The sequence below is a fragment of the Zea mays genome, chromosome 9, assembly GCF_902167145.1.
Source record: "Zea mays cultivar B73 chromosome 9, Zm-B73-REFERENCE-NAM-5.0, whole genome shotgun sequence".
NCBI lineage: Eukaryota > Viridiplantae > Streptophyta > Magnoliopsida > Poales > Poaceae > Zea > Zea mays.
The window spans coordinates 71,318,971-71,343,348 of NC_050104.1; the positions used below are offsets into that span (position 1 = coordinate 71,318,971).

Consider the following 24,378-nt stretch of genomic DNA (forward strand, 5'->3'; position numbering starts at 1 on the left):
ATGGCAGTCAAAAGTGTAGCACAAACTTGGTACTCGTCTCTCCGGCCAGGGACAATCACATCATGGCAGAAGCTCAAGGACATGCTAATCACTAGCTTCCAAGGCTTTCAGACGAAGCCAGTCACTGCTTAGGCTTTGTTTCAGTGCACGCAAGACCATGAGGAGTACCTTCAGGCGTATGTCCGAAGGTTCCTGCGTCTAAGAGCACATGTGCCTACAGTGCCCAATGAAATTGTCATTGAGGCCATGATCAAGGGGCTTCGGTCAGGACCTACGACTTAGTATTTTGCCAGGAAACCCAAACAAACTCTGGAGAAGCTTCTTTAGAAGATGGATGAATACATCCGGGCTGATAATGATTCCCGCCAAAGAAGGGAAGAAGCATACAAGTTTTCTGAGATGACTAGGGGCTTCAGAGGAAGAATTCACCCCAGGCACGTCAGATCGATCCATAATTCCAACCCAAGTGATGACAGAGGAATCAACCTCAAAGGCAGCAACACAGCTCCCAGTCTTCAGGGCCACAACAAAGCTCCTTCAGGCCACCAGCCTCAAGAGGCAGAAGGGACAGAGGCTTCGGAGGAAGATACGAAGATCAGCCCAGAAGACTATATTGCTTATTCTGCGGTGAAGACAAGGGCCACACCACAAGGACATGCCAAGTCACAATTCAGAAGAAAAAGGAGATTGCCGAAGCTGAGGCACGATAGAATCAGCCGAAGCAAGTCCTACATACTGCCTCATGCTACTCTCCCTATGTCCTAGAGTACGTAGGTAATCAACAGCCTATGGCCTCTGTCGCTTTGGCAAGTCACTCTCAAGCTTCCTGGGCTCAGCTCCCACTACCACCACCACTACCACCTACTCTGACCTAAAGCCAGCAGCCAGAAGGGCACCAGCACGCTCAACGGCAGCGCGATTTTTGAGAGGAGTCCGAAGCTCGCACAGTCAACAACAATGTGCCTGAATCCAAGCACATCTACTAAAGAATATCCTACCTTTAATGTATCTTTATCTTTTCTGTCATCTTATTTTTCTTGTATGAAAAACAAGTCACGAAGGACTGAATTTTGGTCTCATGTAATAATTGTGCATGTATCATTGAGTAAAATGCTTCTTCCTAATAGACTTCCGAAGCTACAAAAGCCGTTGCTAAGGGAGCGGAGTAAGTTCCGAAGATACAAAAAGTCATTCCTAAGGGAGCGGAGTAAGTTCCGAAGATACAAAAAGTCATTCCCAAGGGAGCGCATAGTAAGTTTTGAAGCTACAAAAGTCATTCCTAAGGGAGCACATAGTAAGTTCCGAGGCTCCAAAGTCGTTCCTAAGAGAATGCAAAGCCAAAATACCACCGAAATAAAAGGTGAAGAAGCTCCAAAGTCATTCCTAAGGGGATGCAGAGCTTAAATACCACCGAAATAGAAGGTGAAGAAGCTCCAAAGTCATTCCTAAGGGGATGCAGAGTTTAGATACCACCGAAATAGAAGGTGAAGAAGCTCCAAAGTCGTTCCTAAGGGGATGCAGAGCTTAAAGACTCCAAAGACGTCTCTAAGGGGATGCAGAGTCTTGGGTGTTCCAGTGTGGGCGTGTGTGTGTTTTCGGCGTAACTATCATATTGCATCATATCATCGCACCATTCCTCATAACATTACATCATACATCATATCGCATCAACAACAAAAGATTGGGTACGAAGCAAATCTTCGGCAATAATTTGTTGAATGAAAATGTGGTGAGGCACGAAGCAAACCTTCGGCCAATACAATTTTATCGCACAACAGATTTGCCATAAAAGGGGCTTCTTTCTTTACGAAGCATGAAAAGAAGGGAAGGTGTTTTTTCGCCGAAGGCTCAAAAACGGTATGTGCGTAAATTTCACGCATCGCAATGAAATATATTACATTAATTTACATGTCTGATAATTGTTTCATACACAAAATGTTACATCTTATCATTGCAATAAAAGCCTAATCTTAAGAATTTTCTCGGCGGCTTCATTCAGCATCCTATCGACGACTTCGTCGACGATGGAATTAGCGACACTCATTACTGTTGGGGACCTTCGGCATCCGAAGGTCCTCAAAAACAGGATTTAACAGTATTTCTGGAGTATAATGTGTGAACAGGTATCTTCGGACTCAAGTCGGCATCACAGTAGACCAGAATAATACGAAGGTTGGTACAGTGCCGAAGGTGTGAGCAGGAAAGCTTCGGCGTGACAGCAGAAAGTGAAACCGACTTAAAGATGAAAAGGCTATTTAGACCTCGACAGATTACTATAGAGTTATTATCAACTGTAAAGGGCATGAATGTAATTTTGTATGGGTTGTGTCCCGCGCCTATAAATAGGTGAACAGTACTCCCGTACTGTTCACGCTGACTTGGCATTCGCTTTTTGCGTCACGCTTGTACTATCATCTCCTTCCAGTTGAAGGTACACTTGTAATTCAATGATATTCCTGTTTATGCCTAATAATAATAGATAATTGTTTATGTTGTCTTTTATATTCCTTACATTTCATCCTTCGTCACTATATGATGAATTTATGGAAATACGTCCTTCGTAACCTTCGTCCAGAAACCATTATATCCTAAAGGAAATAATGCTTCGAAGGACGAAGGGCTTTAACGATTAACATTTTCTATGTTGCCTTGTTCTTAACTCATAGCATTTGAGAACAAGTCCCCAACATTGGCGCCCACCTCCGGTGAACCCACTTCCACTCTTCGAGTTTTTTTGAACACCTTCGGCGATCATAAACCTTCGCTATGGCGCCGAAGAAAGTTTCAGCGACTGGGGCTGCAGCTCTGCAACCACTGGATAACAATCAGGAGACAATCTCCCTTCGGGAGGCCCGAAGCCAGAAAAGGAAGGCTGTCAGCCCGACACCACCAGAGGACGAGATAGATCAAGAAATCAGAGATATGGAAATGCTTCATCAACAAGTACAGAGGAAGAAAGAAAAGATGGCCAGGCTAGCTGAACTGCAGAGGCAGATAGACGAAGCCTCTGAAGAAGTTTGTCATCTTGCTCAGGATGAACAACACCGAAGGCCTCAGCACCAAGACCTTCATCAGGAGGGTTTTCCCAATGAAGATGACTGGTATGACAATTTCCATCATGGGAATTTTGTTTTTGATGATGCTTCTCCTCTGTCCGCTGAGCTGCAGGCTACACCTTGGCCTCCGTCCTACAAGCCGCCTCAGCTTCCCGTATTTGATGGCCACTCAGACCCGAAGCAGTTTTTGATGAGCTATGAAGCAACAGTATCTTCGTATGGTGGCAATGCTGCAGTCATGGCCAAATCTTTCGTTATGGCTGTCAGGAGTGTTGCTCAAACCTGGTATTCCTCCCTTCGACCAGGAACGATCACTTCATGGCAGAAGCTGAAGGACTTGTTGTTAACTAGTTTTCAAGGGTTTCAGACGAAGCCGGTCACTGCTCAAGCTCTGTTCCAGTGCACCCAGGATCACGAAGAATACCTTCAGGCGTATGTCCGAAGGTTCTTGCGTTTGAGGGCACAAGCACCAACGGTGCCCAACAAAATTGTCATTGAGGCCATGATCAAGGGGCTTCGGCCAGGACCATCAGCTCAGTACTTCGCTAGGAAGCCCCCTCAAACTTTGGAGAAGCTGCTCCAGAAGATGGACGAGTACATTCGGGCCGATAATGATTTTCGCCAAAAGAGGGAGGAGGCTTTCAGGTTTTCTGAAATGACCAGGGGCTTCGGAGGGAGGTTCTACCCGAGGCACGTTAGATCAATTCATAACTCTACACAAAATGATGATAGAGGGAGCCAACAGCAAAGGCCACAATGTTCCTCACAGGCTTCGGGGCAACAGCAAGGCTCTTTCCGACCACCAGCTCCAAGAGGCAGAGGCGCCAGGGGCTTCGGAGGAAGATTTGGCGATCAACCGAGAAGAATCTTCTGCTTATTCTGTGGTGAGAACAAAGGTCATACCACCAGGATGTGCCATGTTACCATCCAGAAGCAAAAAGAAATAGCCGAAGCGACAGCACAACAGGTTCAGCCGAAGCAGGTCATGCACACTGCTTCGTATCATTCGCCTTACATCCCAGAGTATGTAGGCAATCACCCTGCAGTTTCTGTTGCTTCGGCGAGTCAACCTCAGGCTTCCTGGCAACAACCTCCGCCTCCACCACCGCTACAACAAGGCCAGCAGCCAGAAGGGAGCCAATATGCTCCACACCAAAGGGACTTCAGAGAGCAGTCCGAAGCTCGCACAGTCAACAGCACTGTGCCAGAGTCAAAGCATATCTATTGACAAGTATCCTACCTTAATAGCAATCTTTGTCATTCAGTTTTATTTTCTGTAATAAAGGACATTGTTCAGGTTTCATGTAAATAGTTTCGTTGATTCACACAAGGAAAATATATCTTCTTCACAGGCTTAAATTGTTGAAAGACGTGTGACAACAAAAAGGACCTTCGAACTATTGAAAATTCTTCGGAGTAACAAAAAGTCATTCTAAGGAACGCAGAGTAAGTTTGCCGAAGTCACAAAAAGCCGCTCCAGAGGGAGCGAAGTGTAAGTTTTCTGCTCCAAAGTCGTTCCAAAGGGAATGCAGAGCATACAACGAAAAGTCAACGCTGATACCGCCTAAGTAAAAGGCGAAGCGCGAAAAGTCAACGCGAATACCGCTGAAAGTAAAAGGCGAAGAAGCTCCTAAGGGAGGCTTACAGCGAAAAATAAACGCTGATTCCGCTGAAGTAAAAGGCGAAGAAGCTCCTAAGGGAGGCTTGTAAAAGATTATGTGTTTTATTGCAGGAATGCGTGTGCATCTTCGGAATAAGCATCGCCTCACATAACATAACATCATCACATCATGTCGCATAGCATAAGCATCATACATCATGTTGCATATGGCACAAGAGGTGGACACAATATTAATCTACAGAAGAACGTTTTGAAAAAAGGGAAAAATCATACTGTCACAAAGAGATACATTATTGATCTTCGGAGGTGTAGCTTCGGAAAATATTTTCATGAAGCCTGGATATTATTCATCAGAACACTGGATATTGTTGAAGAATTTTTCTTCACGAAGCATGAAAAGAAGGGAAGGTGTTTTTTCGTCAAAGACTCAAAAGCGGTACATGTAAAGTTTCATGCATCGTAAAGAATTAAACAAGAAAAAACAGGTATATTACATTCAGGGTTACAAAATGTTACAATATATTACATCTCAAAAGTTTTTACAATAATACTTAATCCTCTCTCAAAACGACTTCTGCAGCTTCGTTTAGGAGCCGATTGACGACTTCGTCCATAATAGCTTCAGCCATCTTTTTTATTTCGTCGTCTCCTTTCGGCTGAGGGTCCGAAGGGGCTTTAGCAGAATCTGAAGTAGAACAGGATACAGCTACATTGCTATGATAAAATTGCAAACGAATCTTAAAACCTAAAATTACAGCACAATAAAAACTATTAGATAATACCTAATTGACCTTCGGGCTCTGCGCTCTTCTCAGCAGCCTCAGCTACTTCTCTAGCATCGTGAATGCCCTTTTCGCTTCTTTGAAAAACTCTCGGGCCATTTCTCGGCCACCATTATCCCAGATATCGGTGAAAAATTTTCCACCAACCATGCTAGCTTCGGCCGATGGATCCCTTGCATCTTCGAAGGGCAAAGCACCTTCGGATTGCGCTAGAATCTTTACATGTTCGCAGCCTTTTTTCTCTAAAATAGTGGCAATTCCTCTGGCACCCGAGAAGGCACATATATCTCCACGGCTATTTAAAATTTCTTCGAAGGCTTCAGCTTCGTGGTCGATCCATTCGATGGGACCTTCGGGATTGCCTCTCGTAAAGTTTTCCTCACTTGAGAATGCGCCGACCTTGGCGAAGCTAGCCCCTAACTTCTTGACACATTCTATAGATTTGTTATAGCATCTCTTCTTGGACGACCGAAGCTCTTCAACAGTTCCTTCTAAGTGATCTGCCCATTGGTCGCTGAGTTCTCGCTTTGTTTCTTCAAGTATACGTTCTTCCTTGGCTCTGGCCAGTTGTTTCCGAAGATCTTCAAGTTCGCGTTTATGAGCTTCAGCTTGACCTTTAAAAGCAGCTTCGTCTTCCTTTATTTTATTTATCAATGAGTGTAATATTTTATCTTTCTCGAGACCTTCGTTCCTCAGTTCAAGTACTTCGGAACGAAGGTTGCTCAGGGCTATAGTACACCCTTCGTCTTCAGCATCTTTCTGTGCCCTGAGGGCATTGCTAAGTATCAGGCCCTGCAAAGAGAAATATGTGTGTGTCAATAGGTTTAAACAAACGAAAAATTTTGGTCTCAACAAAAAATGCAAAGATTCCATTTGTTGCACCTTCAAGCTATTATACGCCAGGCTGTCGGCCAAATCATTTTTCGACAGCACTGAGAGCCCGTCTTCCAGTGTTGGGAATCCGAAGCTCTTGCTCATCTCCTGACAGACAGAAATCTCTTTGCTGTCAGGGAGACAATACAAAAAGTCTTCTTCTCCACTGCCATTGAATATTAATGCCCCCTTTGGATACTTCAGTTTTTGGGCGTGAAGCTGGGCCTCTTGTTTTTCTTTTTCTGATAGTTGTTTCCCCGAAGCATGGCGAATAATATAATCAAGGACTTTGGGAGATGCTTCGGGGACAGCAGCACTGATTTCTTCAACAAAAGCTGGCTCTGCAATTTTTTCTTCTTCGAATTCCAGGGATTTTATTTTCGTGGGTTCTGAGGACCCAGCTTCAGCTTCAGTTTCTTGTTCTGGAGCCTTAGTATCAGAGATTTCAGTTCTTCCTTCGGGGATGACAGCAGTCTCCTTCGGAGGTGTGCTTGAAGATTTAATTGTCTCCAGAACATCTAGCACGTTGACCATTCTCTTCCTTTTCGGGGTCACTGCTGGCACCTTTTGGTTTTTTACTGCCTCAATATTTGCTGCAGGACTCAAAACTTCTGATGTTTTTGATCCCTCCGTTGCTTCTTTTACTTCTTCCATTTTTTCTGTGGACGGCGCTTCGGCCTTCTCTTTCGTTTCTGATAACAAAGTCTTTGATTGTTCCAATTCTATTTTTGTTGGCATTTCGGCCGTTTCTGTGACTTCTGGCAGCAAGGTTGGCTCGGTTGGTTTTTCAGCTTCGGTGGCCGAAGAGGTTTCTCCGGTAAACTCAGGCACCGAAGCCGGTTCAATATAGCGCGGCCGATGTGTGAGGACCTTTATCTTCTTTCTTTTCGGTTCTGGCTCGCTAGGAGCAGTTGCAGCTTCTTCTTTTGCAGAGGTTGTGTTTTTTCTCTTCTGCCTTCGAATGGGATAGCAATAGTCAGGGTAGACAAACCCGATTGCATCAAATACCCGATTTAGCCTCTTCTTTTTTCGGCCTCCGAAGGCTGCTGACATTGCAGTGTCTTCGGCCTTCGAATAAGCCCCAAGCAGTTCATCACTTAAATTTTCAATGCTTTTTAACCAGTCATCATCTGGCTCAACGAATTTATCTCCAAATTTAAAAGTGTATTTCAACCTGATAAGTCCACCTTCGTCGGCCTCTTTTATGGTTTCTTGTGGCATTTCCCATTTCTCCGCGAGCGGCCATACCCTGAAGGCGATATGCTCTTGTACTAAGTCCCTCGTTCCAATAAAAGAACAGATAACGCTGAAGGCCCTCTGGCATTCTTCGGCAGCTTCATTCATTTCAACCTTCGGCCTCCGAAGGCCGAAGCTTTGCCAAATAGGGCGCATAATTATACCTTTGATATCTTCTCGTACTGTCAGATCATTCTTCACATAAAACCATTCTGTCATCCAGTCGCCGGGCCATTTCTTCCGAAAGGTTGGCACGGGACAACTTGACCCGGACCGAGAAACGAAACTGTAGCAGCCAAAATTATTGTGATACTGTTCCTTACCCCAAGGTTTTGTTTCGTATGATAATTCGTGTATATTGCAGAAGCTTTTTGCATCAGGCTTCAGACCTTGGCTTCTCACGGCCCACACAAAGATATTCAGCCTTATGATTGCTTCGGGGGTAAGTTGGTGAAGATAGACTTCGAAGATTTTCAACACCTCCACGATGAAGCTGCTCAAGGGAAATCGCAGTCCAGCTTTCAAAAAGCTTCGGTACACTACGACTTCATTCTCTTCAGGGTGTGGGCACGTTTTTTCCCCTTCGTCGGCCCTCACAATGGATAAATCCCGGAAATACCTTCCTCTCATGTTGACAAGATGATTCTCTTTGATAGTTGATTTACCATAAACTGAATGGCTTGGTCGTCAGGGACGATCTTCGGAGTCTTCACCACCACTGTCCACATCATAGCTGTCACTGTCACCAGTATCTTCAGACAAACCTTCCAGAATCTCCTTGGTGATTTTTTCTGTATTGGTCTTTGACATCGCTATAAGAAACCCCAAGTTTTTCTCTTCGTCCAGGCTCAGCTTCATCTCAGCAGCAGTCTTCTTATCCTCAGACATCTTCGGAGACACTAAAAACTATTTTCAAAGCCGAAGCTTCAAAACTAAAGGCTTATCAAATCTTAATGCACAAGAGCTAAAAATTGAGTGAGCGGGAGCAGTTGGCCAGAGAGCGTGTCAAATGAGTTTGCGGTATGACCGTATTTATACGCCAAGTGCGTTGAAAATTGAAAGACCCCGCTTGTCAGTGAATGTTGCTATTCTAGCAAAGGGAAGGTGTTTTTTCGGACCTTCGGCGTAAAGCCTTCGTCCATGTCGCAATCTAAATTTATTATTTTAAACAAATTAATATTGCGAGGGGCTACTGTTGGGGACCTTCGGCATCCGAAGGTCCTCAAAAACAGGATTTAACAGTATTTCTGGAGTATAATGTGTGAACAAGTATCTTTGGACTCAAGTCGGCATCACAGTAGACCAGAATAATACGAAGGTTGGTACAGTGCCGAAGGTGTGAGCAGGAAAGCTTCGGCGTGACAGCAGAAAGTGAAACCGACTTAAAGATGAAAAGGCTATTTAGACCTCGACAGATTACTATAGAGTTATTATCAACTGTAAAGGGCATGAATGTAATTTTGTATGAGTTGTGTCCCGCGCCTATAAATAGGTGAACAGTACTCCCGTACTGTTCACGCTGACTTGGCATTCGCTTTTTGCGTCACGCTTGTACTATCATCTCCTTCCAGTTGAAGGTACACTTGTAATTCAATGATATTCCTGTTTATGCCTAATAATAATAGATAATTGTTTATGTTGTCTTTTATATTCCTTACATTTCATCCTTCGTCACTGTATGATGAATTTATGGAAATACGTCCTTCGTAACCTTCGTCCAGAAACCATTATATCCTAAAGGAAATAATGCTTCGAAGGACGAAGGGCTTTAACGATTAACATTTTCTATGTTGCCTTGTTCTTAACTCATAGCATTTGAGAACAAGTCCCCAACAATTACATCCAGTGCCTCTTTCATGACGGGATCGACCTGGGGGTCGTATGGCTCGGGCAGCGGTGAGAGTTCAGCTGTAGCAGACAAACCGTTAGTCCGAAGCCAGAAAATAAACACCGAAGCTAAAATTCAATAATAAAACCTATACGCCTTGCGCGCTCGGCAGCTTCTTCGGCTTGTTTAGCTTCTTCTCGAGCGTCGTGGGTTTCTTTTTCATTCTTCTTTATGATTTCGTTGGCCAATTCTTAGCCACCGTTCACCCAAACATCGGAGTAAAATTTTCCACCCACTAAAGTAGCTTCGACCGAGGGGTCTCTCGTGTCGACTGTGGAGAAGGCGGTTTCGGTCTGGGCTGCAGCTTTAACATGGTCGCAACCAGCCTTCTCCAGAATTGCTGCAACCCTGAAAGGGAAATGTGCCCTTGGGCAATTTCTATTATGTTTTGGTGATTAAGTGCCCAACACATTTAAATAAGCTCTCATGTGCTAAATAAAGAGAGAAGTGATAATCAAAGCAAAGGTATGTTTCTAGACTTAGTACCTTGGTTTTTTTTGTGTACTAATATATCTGTCTAAGTGCTAGAACCAGAGAAAAGAAGAAAAGAAAAAAGATGCAAAAGACTTGGCTTGGTACAGCCAAGACTCAGCTCAGTCTGGCACACCGGACTGTCCGGTGGTGCACCGGACAGTGTCTGGTGCGCTAGGCTGAACTCTGGTGAATAGGCCGCTCTCCGGAATATTTGGCGGTGTACGGTTATAATTCATCGGACTGTCCGGTGAGCCAACGGCCGCCAGCGCAACGGTCGGTCGTGCAATCCGCGGGCGACGCGTGGCCCACGCCGACGGTCGGCAGGGGGCACCGGACTGTCCGGTGTGCACTGGACAGTGTCCGGTGCGCCAACTGCCACGACAATGCAATGGTCGGCTGTGCCATATTTGGAAGTAGATCGCGCACCGGACATGAATAGTGGTTGTTCGGTGGTGCACCGGACTGTCCGGTGCGCCACCCGACATAAGGCAAGATTAGCCTTCCAAGATTGTCTCCAACGGCTCCTAGCTGCCTTGGGGCTATAAAAGGGACCCCTAGGAACATGGAGGAGACATCCAAGCTTACAAGAAAGATCCTAAGACCCCAAGTCTCCATTCTCACGCATTTTGATTCCTTGAGATAGTGACTTGAGCTCCATTTGAGTTGAGAACTCCTTGTGTTGTGTTTTGAGCTCGAGTTGTGAATTGTGTGTGTGATTATGCTCTCGCTTTGAGTCTTGTGTGTGTTGCTCTCTCCTTCCTTACTTCCGTGCTTCTTTGTGATCATCAATTGTAAGGGCGACATGCTCCAAGTTGTGGAGATTCCTCGCAAATGGGAGAAAGTCTAAGAAAAAAAGAACACCGTGGTATTCAAGTTGATCGTTGGATCACTTGAAAGGGGTTCAGTGCAACCCTCGTCCATTGGGATGCCACAACATGGAAGTAGGCAAGTGTTACTTGGCCACACCACAGGATAAACTCACGTGTCTCTTGTGATTGCTTTTCTGTGATTACTTGTGTGTTCACAAGAATATCTCTATAACCGAGTTTCGTGGCTATTAGTTGTTGATTTTTATAGGATCACCTATTCACCCCCCCCTCTAGGTGCTCTCAATTGGTATCAGAGCCGTTCTCTTCACGTAAGGGACTAATCGCCCGAAGAGATGGATCCTAAGGAAAGGGGATGGTGGTCAACGATAAGGAGAAGGAGTCCATCTTCAACGAGCCAAGGGACGACAAGCCCACTGACTTTGGCTCGAGTCATAAGAAGAAGTACGGGAAGAAGAAGAGGCGCATTAAGAAGATCGTCTACTACGATAGCGACGAGTCTTCTTCTTCCCCAAGAGACGATGATGACGAGAAGAAGAAACCGGTTAATTCAAAATTTTCATTTGATTATTCTCGTATTCCTTTAAATTCCAATGCTCACTTGCTTTCAATACCTCTTGGTAAACCTCCACACTTTGATGGAGAGGACTACTCTTTTTGGAGTCACAAAATGTGTAGTCATCTATTCTCTCTCCATCCTAGTATTTGAGAGATAGTTGAACATGGAATGCAATTTGATAGTACGGATAACCCCGTGTTTATTAACGAGCAAATTCATAAAAATGCACAAGCTACCACTGTTTTGGTAGCATCTTTGTGCAGGGATGAGTACAACAAGGTGAGCGCCTTGGACAACGCCAAGCAAATCTGGGACACCCTCAAAATATCACATGAGGGAAACGACACCACCATGATCACCAAAATGGAGTTTGTGGAAGGCGAGCTAGGAAGGTTCGCCATGATTAGGGGAGAGGAGCCAACACAGACGTACAACAGGCTCAAGACCCTGGTCAACAAGATTAGGAGCTATGGGAGCACGAGATGGACGGACCACGACGTCGTCCGACTTATGCTCAGGTCTTTTACTGTTATTGACCCTCATCTTGTGAACCTCATCCATGAAAATCCCAGGTACACAAAGATGACGCCCGAGGAGATACTCGGAAAGTTTGTGAACAGGCGCATGATGGTGAAAGAAGCCCGATATGTAGACGACGCGCTTAATGGTCCATTACCCGTCTACGAGCCTCAACTCGTTGCTCTCAAAGCAACAAGCGGCAGGGAGGCGCTACCAAGCAAGGTGGCACAAGTTGAGGCGGCCGGGCTAAACGAAGATGAGATGGCTCTCATCATCAAGCGCTTCAAGACCGCATTAAAAGGACGCAAGGAGTACCCCAACAAGAATAAAGCAAAGGGAAAGCGCTCCTGCTTCAAATGTGGTAAGACAGGTCATTTTATTGCTCAATGTCCTGATAATGAAAATGACCAGGGGGAAGAAATACATGGGAAGAAGGAGAAGAAGAAAAGCTATAGGAAGGCTAAAGGCGAGGCGCATCTTGGCAAGGAATGGGACTCAGACTGCTCGTCATCCGACTCCGATGATGAAGGACTGGCAGCCTCGGCCTTCAACAAATCTTCTCTCTTCCCCAACGAACACCACACTTGCCTCATGGCAAAGGAGAAAAAGGTAAGCGTTCGAGAAACCCCTAAGTATTCTACTTCTAGTGATGAGGATTCTAGTGATGATGAAGTAGATTATATTAGCTTGTTTAAAGGATTAGATATAGCTAAAGTAGAAAAGATCAATGAATTGATTGATGCTTTAAATGAAAAAGATAGACTACTAGAGAGGCAAGAGGACATTTTGTATGAGGAACATGACAAATTTGTTAGTGTTCAAAAGTCTCTTGCCTTAGAAATTAAGAGGGATGAATTACTATCTTCTGAGTTATCTACTAGCAATGAATCTATCTCTAGTTTAAAAACTTTGAATGATGGTTTAAGTGCTAAGCTAGAGGTAGCTAAGAAATCAAGTTCATGTGTAGAACATGTTGTAATTTGCAATAGATGCAAGGATTTTGATATCAATGCTTGTGATGAACATCTTGCTTCTATTGCTAAATTAAATGATGAGGTGGCAAGTCTTAATGCTCAACTTAAGACTTGCAAGGTTGATTTTGATAAGCTAAAATTTGCTAGGGATGCCTACACTATTGGTAGACACCCCTCAATTAAGGATGGACTTGGCTTTCGAAAGGAAGCCAAGAATTTAACAAGCCAAAGAGCTCCCATTTCCAACAAGGAGAAAGGGAAGGCCCCTATGGCTAGTAGCGCTCAAAAGAATCATGCTTTCATGTATAATAGGAAAATTGTTAGTCATAATAGAAGATATGATTATGATGCTTATGATTCACATGCTATGTTCGCTTCAAGTTCTAATGGCAAGCCTAGGAGAAATTTTGTGTCTCATGCTCCTAGGAAAATGTGTAATAAACCTACTACTGTCTTTCATGCTTGCAACACTAAGTTTGTTCTTTCATGTAAAAATGAAAAAGTGGTTGCTAAAAAGTTGGGACCCAAATGCAAAGGAGACAAGGCTTGCATTTGGGTACCAAAAGCTATTATAACTAACCTTATAGGACCCAACAAGAGTTGGGTACCTAAAACCCAAGCGTAAATTGTCTTGCAGGTTTATGCATCCGGGGGCTCAAGTTGGATTTATCGACAGCGGATGCACAAACCACATGACGAGGGAGAAGAAGATGTTCACCTCCTACGTCAAGAACAAGGATTCCCAGGATACGATTATCTTTGGAGATGGGAACTAAGGCAAGGTCAAAGGCTTGGGCAAAATAGCCATCACAAATGAGCACTCTATTTCTAATGTATTTTTAGTAGAGTCGCTAGGCTATAATCTCCTGTCTGTTAGTCAATTGTGCCACATGGGCTACAATTGTTTGTTTACAAATGTTGATGTATCTGTCTTTAGAAGGAGTGATGGTTCATTAGCATTTAAGGGTGTACTAGATGGCAAACTCTACTTAGTTGATTTTTCGAAAGATGAGGCCGATCTAGATGCATGCTTAATCGCTAAGACTAGTATGGGCTGGCTGTGGCATCGCCGTCTAGCAAATTTTGGGATGAAGAACCTTCACAAACTTCTAAAGGGAGAGCATGTGTTAGGACTAACCAATGTATGTTTCGAAAAAGATAGACCTTGTGCAGCTTGTCAGGCAGGAAAATAGGTGGGAAGCACTCATCACAACAAGAATGTGATGACAACATCAAGACCACTGGAGCTACTACATATGGACCTCTTCGGACCCGTTGCCTACCTTAGCATCGGGGGAAGTAAGTATGGTCTTGTTATTGTTGATGATTTTCCCGCTTCACTTGGGTGTTCTTTTTGCAGGATAAATCAGAAACCCAAGGGACCCTTAAGCGCTTTCTAAGGCGGGCTCAAAACAAATTTGAGCTCAAGGTGAAAAAGATAAGAAGCGACAATGGGTCCGAATTCAAGAATCTGCAAGTAGAGGAGTTCCTTGAGAAGGAAGGCATCAAGAACGAGTTCTCCGCTCCCTACACACCACAACAAAATGGTGACAAAATGTTGTGTTAGAGAGGAAGTACAGGACGCTTATCGACATGGCAAGGACGATGCTTGGAGAGTTCAAGACGCCTGAGCGGTTTTGGTTGGAAGATGTGAACACAGCTTGCCACGCCATAAACCGGCTCTACCTTCATCGCCTCCTCAAGAAGACCTCGTATGATCTTCTTACTAGTAACAAACCCAATGTCTCATACTTTCGTGTATTTGGGAGCAAATGTTACATTTTGGTGAAGAAAGGTAGAAATTCCAAATTTGCTCCCAAAGCTGTAGAAGGATTTTTACTAGGTTATGACTCAAATACAAAGGCGTATAGAGTCTTCAACAAATCATCAGGTTTGGTTGAAGTCTCTAGCAACGTTGTATTTGATGAGACTAATGGCTCTCCAAGAGAGCAAGTTGATCTTGATGACATATATGAAGATGATGTTTCGACGGCCACAATACGAACCATGGCGATTGGAGATGTGCGACCACAGGAACAATAAGAGCAAGATCAACCTTCTTCCTCAACAATGGTGTATCCCCCAACTCAAGACGATGGACAGGTTCCTCAAGAAGAGGTGTGTGATCAAGGGGGAGCACAAGAAGAACTAGCTATGGAGGAAGAAGCACCACAAGCCCCTCCAACTCAAGTCCGAGCGACGATCCAACGGAATCACCCCGTTGACCAGATTCTGGGTGACATAAGCAAAGGAGTAACTACTCGCTCAAGATTAGCTAATTTTTGTGAGCATTACTCGTTTGTCTCTTCTATTGAGCCTTTCAGGGTAGAAGAGGCCTTGCAAGATCCGGACTGGGTGTTGGCCATGTAGGAAGAGCTCAACAACTTCAAGAGGAATGAAGTTTGGAGCCTGGTGCCACGTCCAAAGCAAAACATTGTGGGAACCAAATGGGTGTTCCACAACAAGCAAGACGAGCACGGGGTGGTGACAAGAAACAAGGCTCGACTTGTGGCAAAAGGTTATGCCCAAGTCGCAGGTTTGGATTTTGAGGAGACTTTTGCTCCTGTGGCTAGGCTAGAGTCCATTAGAATATTGTTAGCCTATGCCGCTCACCACTCTTTCAGGTTGTTTCAAATGGATGTGAAGAGTGCTTTCCTCAACGGGCCAATAAAGGAGGAGGTGTACGTGGAACAACCCCTGGCTTTGAGGATGACAGGTATCCCGACCACGTTTTAAGCTCTCTAAGGCGCTCTACAGACTTAAGCAAGCCCCAAGAGCATGGTATGAATGCCTTAGAGATTTCTTAGTTGCTAATGCTTTCAAGGTTGGGAAAGCCGATCCCACTCTTTTCACTAAGACTTATAACGGTGACCTTTTTGTGTGCCAAATTTATGTCGATGACATAATATTTGGTTCTACTAATCAAAAGTCTTGTGAGGAGTTTAGCAGGGTGATGACACAAAAATTTGAGATGTCAATGATGGGCGAGTTGACATACTTTCTTGGGTTCCAAGTGAGACAACTCAAGGACGGCACCTTCCTCTCCCAAACAAACTACACTCAAGATCTTCTCAAGAGGTTTGGGATGAAGGATGCCAAGCCCGCGAAGACGTCGATGGGAACCGACGGACATGTCGACCTCAACAAAGGAGGTAAGTCCGTTGATCAAAAGGCATACCTGTCTATGATAGGTTCCTTGCTTTATTTATGTGCTAGTAGACCGGATATTATGCTTAGCGTATGCATGTGTGCTAGATTTCAATCCAACCGAAGGGAATGTCACCTTGTGGCCGTTAAGCGAATTCTTAGGTATTTAGTTGCTACACCTTGCTTCGGGATCTGGTATCCAAAGGGGTCTACCTTTGACTTGATTGGATACTCAGACTCCGATTATGCTGGATGCAAGGTTGATAGGAAGAGTACATCGGGGCGTGCCAATTTCTAGGAAGGTCCCTGGTGTCTTGGAGTTCTAAGAAACAAACCTCCGTTGCCCTATCCACCGCTGAGGCCGAGTATGTTGCCGCAGGACAGTGTTGCGCGCAACTACTTTGGATGAGGCAAACCCTCCGGGACTTTGGCTACAATCTGAGTAAAGTCCGTCTCCTATGTGACAATGAAAGTGCAATCCGCATGGCGGATAATTCTGTTGAACACAGCCGCACTAAGCACATAGACATCCGGCATCACTTTTTGAGAGACCACTAGCAAAAGGGAGATATCGAAGTGTTCTATATTAGCACCGAGAACAAGCTAGCCGATATCTTTACCAAACCATTAGATGAGAAAACCTTTTGCAGGCTGCGTAGTGAGCAAAATGTCTTAGATTCGCGTAACTTGGATTGATCTATAGCATACATGTATTTTATGCCTTTGATCATGTTACTTTCTGCATTTATGAGATTTGTTGTTTATTTATGGTGCTCTAGTTGTGCAAGGGATCCCCGGACCTCACAAGTCCATGTGTGAATGATGCACATATTTAGGGGGAGAAGTGCTACAACTTGACCCTTTGAGACTAACATTTGTGCTTGAGTTTACTTGATGTAGTCTCAACAGTAAACTGAAAGGGAAAGATGAACTTGGACCATGCAAAGACATCCACTGCACTCCGGTATTAGTGTACTCACCTCCAAGTTCATTCTTATGATCTTATTGTCTTTTGCTCTTAATTGACGATTTTGGTGAGGCAATAGGGTTAAAGGGCCAAAAATGATCCCGTTTTGGTGCTTAATGCCAAAGGTGGAGAAATTAAGGCCAAAGCAAATGGATCAGCTAGCACTTGAGATTTTGAAAATAGTAGAGTTAGAACTTTTGATTTGTCAAAATACTCGTATTGCAAAATTTGGTCTCTTGTGGGGAGATTTTATGATTATGGGAAAAAGGGGGAGTTTTTGGCACTTGATCAATTTTTCCATTTGAATATCTCTATTTGTGCCTAAACAAGTGTGTTTGACTTAGAGATAGGAAAATGATTTTGATTTGCAAAAACAAACCAAGTGGTGGCAAAAAATGATCCAAATATGCCAAATTAGAGTCAAAAACAATTTGGTCGTCAATTTGAATCAATGTTGCATGTTTTGCATTGCTTTTTGATGTGTTGGCATAAATCACCAAAAAAGGGGGAGATTGAAAGGGAAATGTGCCCTTGGGAAATTTCTATTATGTTTTGGTGATTAAGTGCCCAACACATTTAAATAAGCTCTCATGTGCTAAATAAAGAGAGAAGTGATAATCAAAGCAAAGGTATGTTTCTAGACTTAGTACCTTGGTTTTTTGTGTACTAATATATCTGTCTAAGTGCTAGAAACAGAGAAAAGAAGAAAAGAAAAAAGATGCAAAAAACTTGGCTTGGTACAGCTAAGACTCAGCTCAGTCTGGCACACCGGACAGTGTCCGGTGCGCCAGGCTGAACTCCGGTGAACAGGCCGCTCTCGGGAATGTTTGGCGGCGTACGGCTATAATTCACCGGACTGTCCGGTGGTGCACCGGACTGTCTGGTGAGCCAACGGCCGTGAGCGCAACGGTCGGCCGCGCAATCCGCGGGCTACGCATGGCCCGCGCCAACGGTTGGCAGGGGCACCGAACTGTCCGGTGTGCACCGGACTGTGTTTGGTGCGCCAACTGCCACGACGCTGCAACGGTTGGCTGCACCATATTTGGAAGGAGATCGCGCACCGAACATGAACAGTGGCTGTCCGGTGGGGCACCGGACTGTCCGGTGCGCCACCCGACATAAGGCAAGATTAGCCTTCCAAGATTGTCTCCAACGGCTCCTAGCTGCCTTGGGGCTATAAAAGGGACCCATAGGCACATGGAGGAGACATCCAAGCTTACAAGAAAGATCCTAAGACCCCAAGACTCCATTCTCACGTACTTTGATTCCTTGAGATAGTGACTTGAGCTCCATTTGAGTTGAGAACTCCCTGTGTTGTGTTTTGAGCTCGAGTTGTGACTTGTGTGTGTGATTCTGCTCTTGCTTTGAGTCTTGTGTGTGTTGCTCTCCCCTTCCTTACTTTCGTGCTTCTTTGTGATCATCAATAGTAAGGGCGAGAGGCTCCAAGTTGTGGAGATTCCTCGCAAACGGGAGAAAGTCTAAGAAAAAAAGAACACCATGGTATTCAAGTTGATCATTGGATCACTTGAAAGGGGTTGAGTGCAACCCTCGTCCATTGGGACGCCACAACGTGGAAGTAGGCAAGTGTTACTTGGCCAAACCACGGGATAAACTCACGTGTCTCTTGTGATTGCTTTTCTGTGATTACTTGTGTGTTTGCAAGAACATCTCTATAACCGAGTTTCATGGCTATTAGTTGTTGATTTTTACAGGATCACCTATTCACCCCCATCTAGGTGCTCTCAAACCCCTCGAGCGCCAGTGAAGGCACAAATGTTCCTGCGATCATTGAGGATCTCTTCAAAAGCTTCAGCTTCTCCGCTTATCCAATCAATAACACCCTCGAGGTCACCTCGGATGAAATTCTCTTCGGAAGAATATGCACCCACCTTTGCAAAGCTGGTTTTCAATTTCCTTACGCAATCCAAGGATTACTCAAAGCATCTCTCCTTGGATTCATGAAGCTCCTCAACATTTTTCTCCAGCCTAGTGTTTGACCATTCACTTATTTCTTGCTTCACTTTTGCAAGTTCAAAATTTTCATTAGCTTCGGCAAGCTTTTTCCGAAGGTCTTCAACTTCGGCTTTATGAGCTTCGGATTGAGCGTTAAATTTTGCTTCGTCTTTCTTCACTTTTCCACCAATGAAAGTAGAATTTTATCTTTCTCCAAGGCTTCATTTCTTAGCTTGATAACTTCTGATCGAAGGTTGCCGAGGCCTATCTGGCAGCTTTCATCTTCAGCATTCTTCTGCGCCCTCAAGGCGTTGCTAAGAATTAAGCCCAACAAAAAGATAAAGGATCAGCACGAGAATAAAAGACAAGATAATATATTTTTAAGTTCATAACTTCCGTATCTTCAGACTGTTATACGCAAGGCTGCCGCGAGGTCATCCTTTGACATGGCAGAGAGGCCAGATTCAAGCTAAGGAAATCCCATATTTTTGGCCATCTTCTGGCAAACAGATATTTCTTTGTTGTCTAGGAGACAGTATAAGAAATCATCTTCGTCAGTGCCATTATACACCAAGGCCTCCTTCGGGTATTTCAATTCTTGGGCATAGTGTTTGGCTTCCGCGATTTCTTCTTCAGACAGCCTTTTTCCTAAAGGATGTCGAATGATAAAGTCATGATCTTCGGAGGGTGCTTTGGGAATAGCAAATTTAGCTTTTTCGAGCACGACTTTCTTTTCTAGAATCATGCCAGCATCTGAAGATTCTTGCTCAGCTCTCTGCTCAGTTTTAGCAGGCTCTGCCTCAGTAGGCACTGAGGGCCCAGCTTCAGTTTTAGCACAGGTTGTAGCAGCCTCGACAACCTTCTTCACAGGGGTAGGAGTTAATGCCCTTGCTGTCTCCATGACAGCGTCCAACACGTTTGCCATTCTCCTCCTCTTGGGAGTTATTGCAGGAGTTTTTGCCACCATCGGCAATTTTGGCTCCGGTGGTCCTGCCGTTTCCTCTCGGTCTGGCTTCTTGGCCGTCTTTCCTTTAGCTTCGGCAGTATGTATCGGCACTTCAGCCGATCCGGTTGCAAAAACCTTCGGCACTGTAGCCGATTCTTCGGCGCTCCGGCTGGTAGGAGCAGCTTGTTCTGCCTCGGCAGTGGAAGATGTTCCTTCACCAAGCTTCGACACTGGCCGTTTCAATGTATCTTGGCCGGTGGGTCAAGATCTTGATCTTCTTGCCCTTCGGCACAACAGAGATGGCCGAGGTTGCAGTTTTTCTTTTCTTCCTCTGCTTTCGCGAGGGGTAAGTGTAGTCTGGGTACACGAAGCCGATAACATCAAAAACTCTGTTCAACCTTTTCTTGCCTCGCCCTCCGAAGGCTAAGGTCAAGGCATCATCTTCGGCTCTTGTGTACGCTCCGAGTAACTCATCGCTAGTCGCCTCAACACATGTCATCCAGTCGTCATTTGGTTCGTCAAACTGGTCTCTGTACCTGAGGTGTATTTCAAATAAACCAAACCACCTTGACTGGACCCGGCAGCAGTCTCCTTCGGCATCTCCCAGTTATCCACAAGTGGCCATACCCTGTAGGCTATGTGATCCTAAACTAGGTCTCTTGTGCCAATGAAGGCACAAACATTTTTGAAAGCCTTCTGGCATGCTTCGGTGTCATTCCAAAGCGCAGTAGCCGGCCTTCTGAGGCCAAAGCGAGACCAGATGAGGCGTTGGATAATCCCTTTTATGTCTTCCCTCTCAATCAGGTTATTTTTAACATAAAACCAATCCTCCATCCAAGCCCCGGGCCACCTTTTCCGAAACGTTGGAACTGGGTAACTTACATCAGAACGAGGAACGACGCCATAGCAACCGAAGTTGTTGTGATATTGCTCTTTGCCAGTGGCCTTCGTCTCGTACAGTAGTTCGTGCATGTTGCAGAAGCACTTCACGCTCGGTTCCAGCCCTTGGCTTCTCATGGCCCAAACAAAAATACCCATTCTGATTATAGCTTCGAGAGTAATTTGATGAAGGAAGATCTCAAATGTCTTCAAAACTTCAACCAAAAATTTGTTCAATGGGAACCGAAGTCCTGCCTTCATAAAGCTTCTGTAAACAACAACTTCATCTTCTTCGAGTGCAGGGGCGGCGCTGTCCCCCCCCCCCCCCAACTCTCACAATAGACATATCACAAAAATATCTTCCCTTCATGGCATCAATCTGACTCTGTTTGATGGACGACTTTCCGAAGATGGTATGACTTGGCTGCCAGGGCTGATCTTCATCATCTTCATTCCCACTTTCCACATCAAAGTTATCGCTATCGTCAGAATCTTCAGACAAGTAAGCTAGTATCTCGTTTGTAATCTTCTCTGTGTTTGTTTTTTCCATGGCCTCGTAAAAACCAGCCAGGGCAGGATCAGCAACCTTCTTCTCGTCAGTCATTTAGTGGACAATTGAGCAAATGCCGAAGCTCACAAAACAAGTGAAATCTGACAGCAAGAAAATTAAAACTTGAGAAAATAGCACAAGCGATTGGAATGGTGCAGCAGATGCTATCGCTGCGGGTTTCTATTTATATGCCTAAGTGCATTGCAACTTGGCAGGCCCCGTTTGTCATTGACTTTCGCTATTCTAGCGAAGGGAAGGTGTTTTCGGACCTTCGGCTAAAGACCTTCGTTCACGTTGCAGTCTGAAATTGTTAGACACAAGAACAAATTAATACTGCGAGGGGCTATTGTTGGGGGCCTTCATCTTCCGAAGGTCCTCAAAAACACGACTAACATGTTTTCCAGTATATTATACTATCGCAGGGAGCTTCGCCTTAAGATGAAGGTGTGCATGGTATGAAAAGCGTGATCGGGAAGAAGGATGAACCAACTCTGAAGCTGTGGCTGGAGAAGCTTCGACTTAACACAAGGATAGTGGTGGAGAACGAAACCGACCTAAAAGAGAAATGACTACTTAGTCCTTGATAGCTTGCCTTTTGCCTAATAGTAAATGTCAGGGACATGAATGTAATTTCGTTCAGGCTACGTCCTGTGCCTATAAATAGATGAACAGTAACACCATACTATTCACACTGTCTTGTAATCATTCACGCGTCACTCCGGCCTTTTACCTTCTATCAAGCCGAAGGTACAAATGTAATTCATATATCATTGATGATTGCTTATGCTTATAAAATAAATATATGAATAGTTTGATGATTCAAAATGATTATTCTTTTTCCCTCTGTGTGTTATATGAATGTTTACATACTTGTTTATCAAAATGATGAAGGTATGCCCTTCGTGACCTTCGTCCGAAGATCATTATAACCTAAGGGAGATAATGTTTTGGAGGGCGAAGGCCTTTAATCGTTAACATTTGTGTTGCCTTGTTCTAAATTCATAGCATTTGAGAACAAGTGACCAACATAAAACAAGTAATTACTTTAATCAAAACAATTAGCAAGAGCCAACACAAGCAAATACTTTAATTAACGAGTAAAGCACAAACCTTCAAACTATTGTACTCCAAGCAGTTTGCCAGATGGCCCTTCGGCATTAAGGACAGCCCGAGCTCATGCTTCAAGTAACCCATGTTATCCATCATTTCTCGGCAGACGTTAATCTCTTTGTTATCAGGAAGGCAGTATAGGAAATCATCACCTTTGTACACTAGGGATCCTCGAGGATACTTCAAATCCTTAGCGTAATGCCGAGCTTTGGCAATTTGCTTCTGTCTCAATTGTTTTCCCAAAGCGTGAGGGATGATGAATTCAGAATCCTTGGATAACACTACTTCAGGTATATGTGATGATACCTTCTCTAGTAAGCTATCACTCACTTGCTCTGTTGGCCTACTTTCCGAATATCCAGCTTCGGCGCAGTCAAGAGCAGTGCTTTCTCTAGCCTTTTTGAAGTCTTCAGATTTATCTTTGCAAATTTTTGTAGCAGAAGGCGTTGCCACTTTCGAAGGTTTCAAAACAGCCTCAAGCACATTAGCCATTCTTCTTACACTCTTAGGTGTCCCCGTTGGAACGGTGGGAATTTGCAATTTCGCTGGCGCCTTCGGCAACTCTTGGACTTTCGCCTGATCTGCCAGTTCCAAGCGAATAGGTTCCGAAGCATCCACTGCAGTTGCCAGAGGAACTTCTTCGATCTTTTGGACAATACCTGTTTCAGGTAGTTGAACAGCCCTCTCCTAGAAGTACAATTTTGCACGATGGGTTAAAACCTTCACCTTCTTCTGCTTCGGTGCGAAAGAAGAAGCTTCTGACACACTTTTCCTTTTTAGCTCCCTTTTCCGAGCAGGGAAGCGGTAATCGGGATAAACAAATCTGATTGCATCAAAGACCCTATTTAGTCTTCGCTTCCCTCGAGTACCGAAGACAGTATACATAGCTTCATCCTCAGCCTTCGTATAGCCCCCTAGCAATTCATCACTCGTTGCTTTGATGACATCTAACCAACCATCATCTGGTTCACCAAATTGATTCCTGAATCGGTAGGTGTACTTCAAGCGAACCATACTGCCCTTTCCGACTTCTATATCATCTTCAACACCCTTCGGCATTTCCCATTCTACAGCCAGGGGCCATACCTTGATGGCTATGTGTTCTTGCACTAGGTCTCTAGAACCAATGTAACCGCATACATCATTGAATGCTGCTAGGCAACGTTGTGACTTTTCTGTTTTTACAATAGCAGGCCTTCTTGGTCCGAAGCTGGATCGAATAGGCCACTGGATTATATCCTTAATATCGCTTCTTTGACTCAAATCATTCTTCACATAGAACCATTGCTTCATCCATGAACCCGGCCATTTTTTTCCGAAAAGTTGGCACGGGATGCCTTGCATGAGACCGGTACACGAAGGTGTAACATCCGAAGTTGTTATGATACCGCTCTTTCCCAGTGGCCTTTGTATGATAAGATAACTCGTGAATATTGCAAACGTAATCATCATCTGATTCCAATCCCTAGCTCCTTATTGCCCAAATGAAAACCCCAACCTTAATTAATGTGTCAGGGGTGGGTTGATGAAGGAAAACCTCAAACTTCTTCAGAACTTCAACTAGAAACGTGTGTAAGGGGAACCATAGCCTAACCTTCATGAAGCTTTGAAAAACCACTACCTCAACTTTTTCATGAAGTGGAACAGTATTTTCACCACAAATCCTCACCACAGACACATCATGAATGTATTTGCCTTTCGTAGCTTCAACATGACCTTTCTTTGTAACACTCCAAAATCCTATTCTGGATAAATTAGGAAAACTCATTTCATGATTTAAGTAAATGTGTTTTCAAATAATAGATTACCTAAAATATTCTTATGTGAACTATCCTTTGTGTTAAAGATTTATTCACCAAAAAAAGAATTAAGTTAAACTATCTCTTAATATAGATTTTACATTAGAAATTATATCCTTTTAAATAAATATGTGAAGATTATAAATTTATTTTATTGTACTTATAAAATATGGTTGTGTTTGAATTATTTTCTTTAATAATTATTATTGTAAAACAAC

At 44.2% G+C, this 24,378-nt stretch overlaps 1 protein-coding gene across 1 annotated transcript in view; it reads right to left on the bottom strand.

The window, feature by feature from the left end:
* Window positions 1-19,843, bottom strand: part of LOC109942542 (uncharacterized) — a gene marked incomplete at its 3' end in the record, with an annotated part of 43,777 nt that extends 23,934 nt beyond the window's left edge. Inside the window, exon 1 of the mRNA XM_020544618.1 lies at window positions 19,604-19,843. Within this exon, the coding sequence (XP_020400207.1) occupies window positions 19,604-19,843 (240 nt within the window). The remainder of the gene's footprint in view (window positions 1-19,603) is intronic.
* Window positions 19,844-24,378: the final 4,535 nt, after the last annotated feature.